Genomic DNA, 12,920 nt, shown 5'->3' on the forward strand with positions numbered 1-12,920 from the left:
AGAGGTCTAGATACCTAATGTGAGCCTGATGGGACCTGATGAGGTCAGCCAAAAGAAGAAAGACGTTTGGTCCTGTTGTACGAGAAACCAGGGCAAACAGACAAAATGTGAGCATAGTAACATCATGTGCCTCATTGTATTACAAATACATTACAAAAAATATTACTCAGTGATTCCAATAACTGAATTTATGCTGAGGTCAATTCTTAACTTGCACTTGGTTTTAAAAATATCCTAAATGAGGACATGATGAACGAGGGGAGTGGAGTAGGAAGAACACAGCCAATTATCACATGGAGAGTTGTATTATGGGAGAGACAGGATTCATGCTTGAGCCATTCTAGCTTCACAAAGCAGGAACGTGCTTTTCTTTCTTTGTTGCTCACTATCAAGTGATTAGAAAATCACTGGAGTACCCCTTCCCCCTTTCTTTATTTTTACTTGACTATAAGTTATAGCTTGTTATGATACATTTTGGAATGAAACCCTTCAATCACACATATTTAGTACTTAAATGATACACGAACTATGTATAGTATACCTATACTTCACGCCACTTCCTGTCTCATTTAATCAGGTAGAACAGATATTTTTAAGAGCCATGTTTTTTAGGAAGTGGGTATAAAACAAGCCAAATTAGTTGTGCCAGGCTTGCACTTAAATGTGCATCATTACATAAAGATACTCTGAGAAAATTTTATTGCATTGATGAGTGATGATTTTTGTAGAAAAAGGACACAGTGAATTTTGGAATGTCCTGGAGCGAGCACCAAACACTTCAGAGATCCAAAATTAGCTGCCGGACAAAATCTGCTTCAGCCACTTATGAAAACTGCGGCTAAAATTGAGTGGCTCAGAGTGTCTCCTCTAATACTGAAACCGTAGAATTAACTGGTCAGAGAATCAGTTACTTGTCAGTGCTTAACAACATGTTTTGTCACTTAAGAATTCGGTGTACGAATACATTGTTGTACATCAATAGTATTGGTTAGCTGCCACAAGAACACATCAGAGTACAAACAAGCGGCTCGAAGAGCTATCTGCATTTGGCACAATGGACAATGTCACATGTACACTAACAACCTGAAATGTTTGTGTTGATCACTCAAAGGCTGTCACATCACACATACTGGGCAGGAATCTTATACCTACACCATCAGTATCGATCATATCACCGTGAATCTAGATGCTATCTACAAACTGTGGACAGGGTCAAAAGAGTGGCTTCACTTCACGATGCCCTGCAGTGTGCTTCAACACCACCTGTTCTAGCACACGATGGCTAAAGATAGCTCACTGAGGCTAAGATAGTGAGCTGGGGGCTCACAACATTAGCAGGCTGCCATTAACGCTTTTCACAAAATTAGTTTCTCTCTCTTTTATTTATTTATTTATTTTTTTGGTCATATTGTGGGCTATCAGCCTTTCTGGTCAATTAAAGCGCTGCCCTTTTTTTTTTTTTTTTTGCAGTTTTTTTAGCCTGGGTATCAAATTTGGTCTCCAGCATCAGGGACTATCATTAGTGCTGTCTTACCAGTGCTATACCTACAAAGCAGGACAACCGATTCCCAATGGACTCACAAGTTGATTTTGATGTGAAGTATTCTGTTTTTAACTTACTGTGATGTCCAGTGTATTGTATTATTGTACCTAATGTAGGGGCCATGAGTGACCATGTAACTATGAAGTAAAAAAAACTGTCACCACACTGACAGGACAGCAGCACTGAGGATTGGTAATCTGTGTTTCATTACACTTATATAGTGTAAGACTATCCAATAAAACTCAATAAATGATGTGGGGGTATCTGTGGCCTGAAACTGTGACGTGCTGCACGTGCTTACTGTACATTTCTACAGTCTTGCTGCTTGTGTATGCAATGCAAAAATTATTGAAGAAAACATTTGTCAGTTTTGCTCCTGCCAACATTCGAGTTTGAGAAATCTTGTGAGTTCAGCATCAATCTTCATTTGTCTACCTAGTAAGAGCTGTCTTGCTAGGTAAACAAATGAAGCTCCTGCCAGGCCTCATATACAGTTCATACCGGCTAGAAACAGCAAAACTTACAAATAGCTAATTTTTCATTTATCATTGTAAACTGAATAGTTTAGTAGCTCTTGAAATTCTAGCTAATAAGGTTTTTTGAGAATTCAGCTTGGTCTTTTGAATTTACAGAGTCAGACATTTCCACAGTGATGCGTTTTTACATACAAGGTAAATTTGTCTACTCCTTGGAGCTTGTAGATGTGTAACCGTCAGTCCATCATCACTCTCATGGAATGTAAACAATGACATGTTTGCTGATGATCATCAGTAATGGTACAAATCATTTAAAAACATTCAAAAATCTTTGCTTGAAAATACATGCAAAAGGAGGCCACACACACACACACACGCACTGACACACTTGATATGTCCAGGTATAATCTGTGAATGAATGACATTCAGGACTTCCATTCATCTGCTTCAGCCCTTTCTTCTAGACCCTTCTTCCTCTCCTGAGTCATATAGTCCTGTGTAATAATGGATGTCTCATTTTGACACTCACGATCAAATTCTCCATGTTTTCAAGCATTTTAAGGTCTCATTTTGTACAAAGTGAGTTTTCCAAGGCCTTTTTTCATTCCACAGCTGGTTTAGGTTTGATATAGAGACTGGTTAGTTGTATCAAAGGTCTCAGTCCACAGAGAAACAGCCTGTATTCAGAAACTGAGCCTTAAAACCAGCTGTTATGACTTCTGAAACTTTGTGATGCCACATCAAAGTAGTCACTGCGTTCAGTTATGCCCGAAGCCAAGCCGACGTGAATCTACCATATAACCAAGCAGTACTTAGTTTCTAAGAGTGTTTACGTGAACTCTATTAATTCTCTATTCTCTATTAATATTTTTTAAACCATTCAGAAATCAGTCTTTAATAGGAAGAGAAGCTCAGCTCCTCTCTTCTTATTGGCTGACTAAACTGTTGGTACTGAGGGCTGAGACCCCTAAAACTACACTGATGGTTTCTTGTTCTTCAACCCACAAATATGTCCTCTAATGGATATTAAATTAAAATTAACTAACTCTTTAGATAAAACGTAAGAAGAGTGTAAAATACAGGATCATTATGAAGAAAAAAAGAATTTCACATTAGAGCTGCTAATCTGCCAACTGGCAGATATAATGTGGAAATGTATGAAAATCTAAACATCCACATCCATTATTTACGTAGAGTTATCTTTTCAGTGCCTTTGTCGTCTCTACATTTCTTCCCTTCTGTCATTCACTGCCTCTTTCTAGAACACCCAGGTGACAGGGACCCACTGAGGGTTTTTAGAGACAGTTTCCAGGGCAGCTTTGACAGTGCGATAGGTTTCATCTAGGTTGTCGTTAATGATGCTCAGATCGAAGTAATGACCATAGGCTGCTTGGATCTTTGCACTCTCATCACATGTCTTTTGAAGTTCTTCATCCTGAAACAGATAACAGAATGAGGTTTCACTATATATATATACACACACACACACACACACACACACACACACACTCAAATCATCAAAGAAAATCCAATTCTATTTGTATGCACTTTTCAAGCATAAAAGCAACACAAAGTGCATCACAGAGGTGACAAAGACAACAGAGAGACAAGTTTACACCCACATGTACTAGCTGTCATTAGAGAGACATGGCCAGGCACCAAGACCTGAGGCAAGAAGAAAGCCACCTTTAGGGGCCAATCACACTGAGAGGGCTCTCTGCCCACAACTAGGGAGCACTACCACAGAGACAACCCCGACCCGGGCAGACAGGAGGCCCCACACCAAGGTGCAGAGCCATCTAGCCACCCAGGCCGGAGCCAGCACCGCAGTAGACCAAAAGCAACTCCCAATGTGGTAGGCCCCCATGAGGAAACACTGGAGATAAAAACTAATGGACTAAAACTACTACAACAGTAAAAGCTAAAAGACTAAAACAGTAAGATAAGATAAAAGGTATACTATACTTTGAAAACATTTTCTCTTTTTGTGCATGGACACAAGATAGTGTTTCTTACCGTCAGTGTTTTGGTAACCACTCCTGCATCTACAGCAGAGTGGTTCATGGCCTTGAGCACCTCGAACTCTGGAGACTGCAGGAACACCACGTAGGGCAAGAACTCAGAGGTCCTCAGCACTTTGAGAGACTAAAAAAAGCAACAAGAACACACTTTTTTTTGAGGATTTAAGATGGGCTTAGGTTTAGGTCAACTGACTTGCGACAGTGAATGACTAACTTTGTGCTACTGAATGAGCTGATACAAGATGCCCTGGAGAAAGGCACATGATACCAAATTCACTAAATGGCTGTCCACACAGACCATCCGGGACTGATTGCATGGCATAAAATCCCACAGATACAAGTCAGCTGCTTCAATTAATGCTCAAAAAAAAATAATAAATTGGGAAACTGTGATTTCAGTGACGTTGGTCATGGTAGAGCAATTTACCCAGAGAAGTTCAAAAAAATGAAAAAAAAAAAAAAAAAATCTAGTGAGTAGTGACTCCGAGGATAAACACCCTGTTGATAAAGTCGGACAATGGTGGCCTTACTGGAGCTGACAGAAAGGTTTTTGTAACTCAGATGGACAGCAATGGAACATGTCTCTGGTATATATACATCCTCATAATCTGCTAAGTGTGCCACAAGTGTGCCACATCTTTCTGCACCTGCTTAAGGGCCTTAAAGTGACATTCTATCAAATGACCATTAGGACCTGCAACCACAGTTGAAAAAAGAAGCCAGATTGGATTGGTTCTATGTGAAAATGTCCCAACTTCTCCTTTGATTTATTAGTGAGGTAGATCTTTTCCTAATCAGTTACCATGTTTGTATTTTTCAAACGAAGATGACACTGAGGGGTAAGGACACGTGGCGATGTATGACAATCAGGCCAGAGTACTGATCAGGTCACAACTAGCACTCACTCCTCCCCCACTCCACCTTCTCCTTAAAATATGGTAGGGCTGGGAAATAAAATCAACTTTATCAATTAATTTGAATTTGTAATGTAGTACGAGCAGAATGATGTGCAATCCCTGAAGGGGAAAAATAAAAGAAAAAACAAACTGGAAGCTTCAAACCAGTGGGTGACATCATGGTGGCTTTCCAATTGGTTATACTGACAAGTTACAAACAGAATTCTCATTTAATGTATATTTAGTTACAGTCCACCCACATCTTAGTTATGTAACAAAGTCACAGCTATGTTGTAGGCTACTCGTGAAGTTATTAACTTTAAAACAGCTTTGTCTTTATTTCATACAACAACTTGATGTATCTGTGTTAGTGTGTGCATACCTGAGGGTTAGCATCCAGTATGCAGACTCGTCCTGCCTCAACCACCTCATGGATAGAGTCGATCTTGATTCCGTAGAGACTTCCATCATACTCTCCATGTTCAAGATAGCGCCCATTCTTAATATCGGCCTCCATTTTGTTGCGATTGGTGAAGGCGAACATTCGACTTTCTCTTTCCCCCTTTTTGGGCTTTCTGGAGGTATCTGGACACAAAAACACACAAACATTTTCCACTTCCATTTCGACTTCATTAGGAATTTAAAGTAGTTGAAAAGTATTTTGAGGTCCGTTTATATGTATACTTATATCATTGATTTAAGTGCTTCACGTCATATCTCATACATGGTATGGTGGTGCCGAACAGCTGCGGATCCCTCAAAAGAAGCTTGGTCTTCAGTCTTCGCCTCCCCACGCCCTGCGCACCAATCAAAATTAGAGTTTTCCTCTTGAAAGGTGGGACCCTGGCCACCTCCTCATATAGCAATATTTCATGTCTGTCAAACTCTGAGAGAGGGAGAAAGACAAATATAAACATAAACAAATAAAACATGTAATATAAAAATAGATGTATATTTTCGTGGACTGTTTTGTTACCTGCATTTTTCGTTGTCACATACATCATTTTCTTCTTTTTCTTTCCCCCAACACCAGTGCAAAGATTTCCTGAAATGTAAAAGTGTCATCATTGGAGGATGAAATGGCTTTATCAGAGTTGTGAAAATCCATGTAAGGACCATAGGAGACATAATGACTGTACATATGGATGAAACTATGTCAAGTTTCAGCAGACCAGTTTCCTTGTGTCTCTGAACTTGGGACATAAATCTACATTTTACATTATATAACCTGAGTTAAAAATCATCAGGTGACTCTTGAGAGGATAATTAAATGAAGCTAATATGTAGTCTGCTCCAGCTAAATGCTAAATGCTAGCTAAATGCCACCAGTTCTCAGCAGCCTATTAACTAATAAACAGTGACAATGGGCAAAATAATTGACTGGAAGCTGAATGTCTCATGGCACCATGGCTGAGACTTAAGTTACATGTGTTAATATTTTTTTGGCAACGTTTGGTCTGTTAAATTGTTATTATAAATTAATTAGCGATGCCAATTGAATTTCATGTATACTTACATTCTTGACATTAGGTAAGATCATCACTAACTCCCTTAGTTTTTCAGTTAAAGGTAGTTGGTTAGGGTTAGGGTTAGGGTTAGTACACTAGATACACTAACAAGATAAAAAAATCCCAAACACATTTCAGTTTCTTCTGACATCACCCTGCTGGTTTTAAAGAACAAAAATGTCAAAGGTTATGTATTTGGATTATTTTGTAAATCATACTCTATAACCTTTACGATTATAAAGTATCCTCTGATTATTTGAAACATTTGGGTAGCCAACTAAAATGTGCATGTTTATTTGGAGAGCTGGTCTTTATTTTGTGTTACCTGCTGGTGCCAGTTCCACATCTCTCTTGACAAAAGCTTTTCTTTTCTCCTCCAGCATCTGACTGGGTATCAGCCCTGTGCTTCCACCTTCCACATGACGGGCCTACACCAAAGATTTTAGTCAAAAACTAAAATTCTGTATGATCTGACAGGAAATGCAAAATTAAGAGATTTCTGCATTTTACTGCACCTGCCACCAGTTGACATCATCCTGGTTGACAATCTGCAGGATGTCCCCCGTTTCAAACCTTAAACCTGCTTCCTTACAAGGAATTAGGTTGTCATTGGCTGGATCATAGTCATAGTGACATTTAAAGAACACCTGAAGAAACAAATGAGGTCTTTATCTCAACAGGCGTCTTGCGTCATCAATTCATCAATTGTTGTCTAAATTTTAGCAAATACATAGTGCGAAAACATATGACTAAGTCTGCATCAGGGAACTTTGTGTGTCCTATTTGTTATGTGGCACCTGTCTTGGTGGTATTGCTTCATGGTAGCTGGGCAGTATCTTAAGAACCACACTTCCACTGGCTGCCTGAAGCTCCTCCTGCAGCACCCTGGCATCCTGACCCACTTCTCGTCCGTTCACCTACAAGCACAGTGGACAAAAGAAAGTTTTGGGATTGACACATACACAGCAACAATTACTTTAAAATGACAAAAAGAAAAACATTAAAATATAGAATAACAGAAAACTAGAAGATCTGGAAGAGAGCCTTTGGGTACTTCACTCTCAAGAGCACGAAACCAGGCCCAGACAGTTAACTTAGCATAAAGTTAGCAGCTTATCGTTGTTATAGACTCATACTGATAACAGGAAGGGTCAATTTCTATTTGACAATTTCTATTATTTTGAGCTTCGAAGGTGCGTGGCAGGATTTTGGTACAACATATAAGGCATCGATAATCCTAACATAAACCAAAAAAGTAGAAAGGGTCAGTAAAGGTCATTGTCACTCAAAGGCCTACCTCACCTCTTTGATGACGTCACCAACATGCAGCAGCCCTTGCTGGTCTATCATACCACCATGTAGGATACGGGCTATCACCAGCTCGCCACCCTCCACCTTGAACGTCACTCCCTGCAAAGGTTAATGTTTGGATGTGATCAATTCCTATGTAACCTGATGTTTCTGTGTTTAATGATAGTACAATCAGCTTATACTGTTGTAACTGATGCCCAACTTCATATGATACCCTGCTGTGTCAAATGCTTTTATGATTTAATGTCACCCACCAGATGCTCTCCTGCCACTTTGCGTATTCCCACCATGCGGATTGCATCAGGTGGTGGCTCCTGTTTATGCGCATGGCCGTCATCCTGTTCATGATCCACCAAATCACATGGGCTTGGGAGTGGGCTATCACACGCCTGGGAGGCCACCGAATCATGAGTCTCCAACAGAGACTGAACAAAATAGCACACAAAGGATTAAAATACTGTTTATGTTTTTTCCTTTTCACCAAACTGCATACAGACAAAATATTCTAGAAGCTAGAAGTTATGCTCTGACATCATAAATCAGAGCTATTCAGACATTTTACTCTTTGTGTTAAGGTTAGGATTAGGCATCTTTAATCAGATTGTGATGTTTTCTACATGGATTGGAGAGCGCCCACTGTCTGCTGCTGGGATTAGCTCCAGCTCCCCCTGAACCCTGACAGATAAGCGGAGTAGATAATGGATGGTTTTGCACCTGGAAATGAGGTTGTGTGAGTATGTGGGCAAGCTCAGCTGCAGTGCCCGAGCGGTGTGTGAATGGGTCCAGATCTCTGAGGATCTCCTGCAGAAGCTCCACGTTGTTTTCCCTCACTGGTGATGGACGTGGCTCTCTCAGGCTCTCCTCTTGCTCCTACCACACACACACACACACACACAATATTTATATCAAACAACCACCTGGTGTAGATTCTTGTTTTTTACTAGATGTGTGCATGTGCCTGAACCACACCAGAGGGCTCTCCATGATCCCTTTGAGGTAGATGAGGTCCAGGTCATTGGCTGTGGTGGAGCTGTTTGCGCTGTCACTCATCATTTCCAACACCTGGGGCACTGTAACACACATATACACACAGAAAGTGTCAGGGGAGCAATTACAGGGAACATGGAGCAATAAGAGAAACAAAGGAAATGACACTGACAAGTGAGACAGAGGCCTTTTAGCTGTGACTGTGAGGTTGATCTAAAATTGTAGTATTATCATGGCTCTGTAGAGTTTAAAGTACAGAGATAGTCATGCTGAAATGGTGTTAACGGGCTCAGACCAGTTGATATCACAGTCAAGATGAATTCATTCATTATTTGGGGAAATACTTTGCTGGTGTTTATCATTGATTCCTTCTGAATGCATCCATTACATATTAAAATCATCTACCTCCCTTCAACAGAATTTATCATTCGTCTGTTCCTCTTTTTGTATATTGTAGAATCCTCTTTAAGGGGCTTAACAGCAACATGAATAAGGAAAACCCAGTAAACAATCATAAGGGGTTCGGTGCTGATGAGAAGGAAGGTGTCTGGTCTCACCAGGCTCTGTCCTGGTGGAGGCCACAGGCATGGTAGAGCCTCAGTCAATCTGAGAGAGCGGGAAAGGGTAGAGAAAGGGAGAGAGAGACAGAGAGATAATCTGAAAATGGCGAGTGGAGAAAGTCATATATATATATATTTTTTTTTTTTACAATGAGGAACGGAATTTGAAAGCTGTGGTTGCAAAAGAAAATCTCTGCATGCAAGGATGCATGGTTAAGACCAGGGACTGTTCATAAGAGTTTGGTTTTAATGTTTGCTTTTGTGACGCAGATGCCTCCTCCTCTCAAATCACACACACTGGCAAAGGAGAGGGAAGGTAGAGCTTTAGCAATTGTTCTGGAGTTGAGCATCCACACCAAAAAGAGACAAATTGGTAGAGATGGAAGTGCAAACAGTGGAAGAGAGGAACGGAGTGGGCATGTGAGCATAACTAATCTATACATCACCAGGATAATGGACACGATACAATGGCGATTTGGAAAGAACAAAGAGGCACACACCCCCTTTAACAAAATCCCCTCTACTTTTGCAGTTTTAAGTATCTCAGTGTGGTGTTACAACAATGATGCTGCTACAACTCACAGCTACCATGGAAACCTACCCAAATTCTCACACATACGCACACACATTTGGGTTCATGCTAGAACAGGCATTATACAACGGCTCACATAAGAGCAGGAAAGGGTGGAAAATAAGATGACATAGCAAGGAAAGCAGCATGGACTTATTCATGGTATGAGGAGAAGAGGATGGAGCATTTTATGCAGAAATACAACACAAAACCAACAGAGATAAGAAAGACAACAATCCAGTTGTAGACATGAAGTTAAAGGACAAAGATAACAGGGACAAGAGATGTATCTTGAAAAATGACAAAACTATTCAAGTAACAATCACTATGAACTTGACTGTCATAGATAAAAGAGGTTTCCTGCACTACAGTTTTCTGTAACTTCTCACACAGACAAACAAGCTGAAATTGATGAATCAATTCAATCTCATCAGCAAAAATTGACTAAATTCGTTGTATACCAATAAATTCTACAGGTTCAGATGTCTGCATGAAATGGCTTAATCTTGTCGATGTCGCAGATGAAACTAAAAATACACTTTTTGAATATGAATCTATTCAGTGCGACATATTAAATAAACTTTCCAAAATATATGTGTATGCAAACCACCTTAATTTAAGGTCACTTTGGATATGGACAGTAGATAAACAAATACACAGTCCTCTGTTGATATACAAAAGAACAGTGGGAGAAAAATAGACACCAGAAAAAAGAAGCTTTTCTGTTCCATCTGCTTCCCTCTTCTTCCTCACCTTGCCTTTTCTCCACACCTCGTAATCTGCCTCCAGATCTCAGTTTTACACTCCAGACTTTCTCCCATTTTGCCCCGTACTGTCTCCATTCATACTTTGAAACCCCCTGCCCCATCTAATGGTCCCTCCTTTCCCTCCTCTGGAACCCCCCCTCCCGCCCCATCACCACAGCCAGCCACCCTTCCCATCACTGCCCCACCTCTCCACGTCTCCCACAGTTATCCATCTGCTGTGCTGCACCAGCAGGTGCACATGCACGCACGCACACACACACACACTTTCATTTCTAAAAACTACTCATGCAATAAAACAATGTGGCCTTGACAGCTTTGTTGCCAATATGTGATTCACCTATAATGTTTAATAAATAGTTGTGTATTATAATCGTTACATAATACATAATAATTACCATGCAAGGAAAATGCATGAGTGTGTGTTTGCATGTGAGGAGATGGATGTTTTTTGTTTGCTTGTTTGTTTGTTTGTTTTTTTTGGCGTCACTTGAACCTTTTTAGTCCTGTTATGTTTATATTATTATATACTAGACAGACATATTATCATATATCATATATATTATCACAAACAATTTTAATTTGAAACACACACACACTGTACGCAGGGGTTAGTCTCATATATAACAAAGCATGATCTCTCTCTCTCTCTCTCACACACACACACACACACACACACACACACAAACAATACGCAGGGGTTAGTCTCAGGGGTCATATATAACAAAGCAAGATGACACACACACATGCACACAGACTAACTGAACAACATAATCATGATAAAAATGTCGGACAACGCTCCGACATATTTAAACAGACACCTCAGCACGCGCGCAGACACGCGCCTTTGTCAGCCCAGCTGTACCTGCTCCACTAAAAGCAGCCTGAGGGACGTGACTGCTCCACAGTCACTGGGACCGATGTCGCCCGTTTTTAAACTCATGGAGGGTAAAAAGCTGCCCGCTTACCTCTGAGCACAGTAACACAAGCTGCCCGCTGCCCGGCTGCAGTATCGTGCGTTTATTGTTGTCGTCTGGTTTTTTGAAGCGGTCAGCGACGACGGGAGCGTCAAGTGTGCGTCCACATCACTTCCGGGAAAATGTAAGATTCAAATGATATCTGCAGTTGGACAACTAAAACTAAATTATCATTGATGCACTGGTATAAAATAGTCAGAATGAACACCTGAAATAGTTTTTGTATTTTGGGCAGTACTAAAAAGGTGGTTTCTCAAGGTAGTGTACACTGAAATTTGAAATTAAATCAGTCATTTCCGGTTAATCACTACATAAACCCGAATACTTGACTAGTTCAAATGCTGTACATCACTGCTGTAGACGTATGGGTTTTAAAGGGCCAGTGCATTCGATGTTTTTTCCTCTCTTACAAGGAAATTGTCTGCCACAGGCTAATCTACAAAGAGAGACAAAAAATAGGCCCATATTAACTATACACATGCAGAGTATTTCATGAATGAACATGCAAATATATTTATTTATTTTTAAAGTTATAACCACACAGCCGCACTTAGCCAGTCAAGAAGACGTAGAAGGCAGAGGCGAAGCGAGAATGCTTTAAAGCATATTATCTGTGTAATATTAGCATCAGAAGGATATTCCACCATGGGCCCGACTGAAGAGTAGTAATCAGAAAGCCACTTTATCTGAGCACCTTGAACTCACCAGAGAAATCACAGATTGCGCTTGAGGGTGTGATGACAGGAAGTTAATTACATTCATCCTGTCTGCGGTTAATCACATCCTTAAGATCTGACTTTGTTTAATGTAATAACCTTTCTCTGTGGTAGAGATTGGAGACTCTTCAAGTAGGCATGTGTTAACATGAAAACTCCCCAAGTCCATAATTTTCTTAACTCAGCGCTGTCGGTTCAGTCTTCCTGCAGGTCCCTGACTGAAAAGTCACCATTGGTCTGGACAGTATGTGAAAACAGTGCAACAGCAGCAATCAGTGGAGAGATCTGAGTATCACAATTTGAGGCTCGGTTCAGGTAGATTTAGCTATATAGCTATCTATTTCTATACCGAACATGAAACCTGACATCACTATGATTTTACGATTAACATTTTGGTATTAATCTTATTATTTCAGTGACCGTCGACCGATGACTGCAGGGAGAGTGATATGTTACAATTTTCACAACATGTAGTAGGAAATAGTCCAAACACTAACCCTATTAAACACACACACACAAAATAACATAAATTAATAATTACACAGTAAATGAATATCATTATCACTTTTTTTATCAGCTTTGACTTGTAC

General features: G+C 40.2%; 1 protein-coding gene across 1 annotated transcript; it reads right to left on the minus strand.

Annotated features, from left to right (window-relative positions):
* Window positions 1–1,413: 1,413 nt before the first annotated feature.
* Window positions 1,414–11,657, minus strand: LOC115047152 (MAGUK p55 subfamily member 2-like). The gene is made up of 14 exons (XM_029507910.1): window positions 11,606–11,657; window positions 9,300–9,348; window positions 8,725–8,825; window positions 8,470–8,625; window positions 8,010–8,180; window positions 7,747–7,854; window positions 7,242–7,361; window positions 6,960–7,091; window positions 6,770–6,872; window positions 5,913–5,981; window positions 5,661–5,822; window positions 5,319–5,521; window positions 4,036–4,164; window positions 1,414–3,454 (listed from the first exon to the last, which is right to left on the minus strand). The coding sequence occupies exons 2-14, from the start codon at window positions 9,328–9,330 to the stop codon at window positions 3,278–3,280; spliced, it is 1,662 nt and encodes a 553-aa protein (XP_029363770.1). The 5' UTR covers window positions 9,331–9,348; window positions 11,606–11,657; the 3' UTR covers window positions 1,414–3,277.
* Window positions 11,658–12,920: the final 1,263 nt, after the last annotated feature.

This window comes from Echeneis naucrates, chromosome 8 (genome assembly GCF_900963305.1).
Source record: "Echeneis naucrates chromosome 8, fEcheNa1.1, whole genome shotgun sequence".
Lineage (NCBI taxonomy): Eukaryota > Metazoa > Chordata > Actinopteri > Carangiformes > Echeneidae > Echeneis > Echeneis naucrates.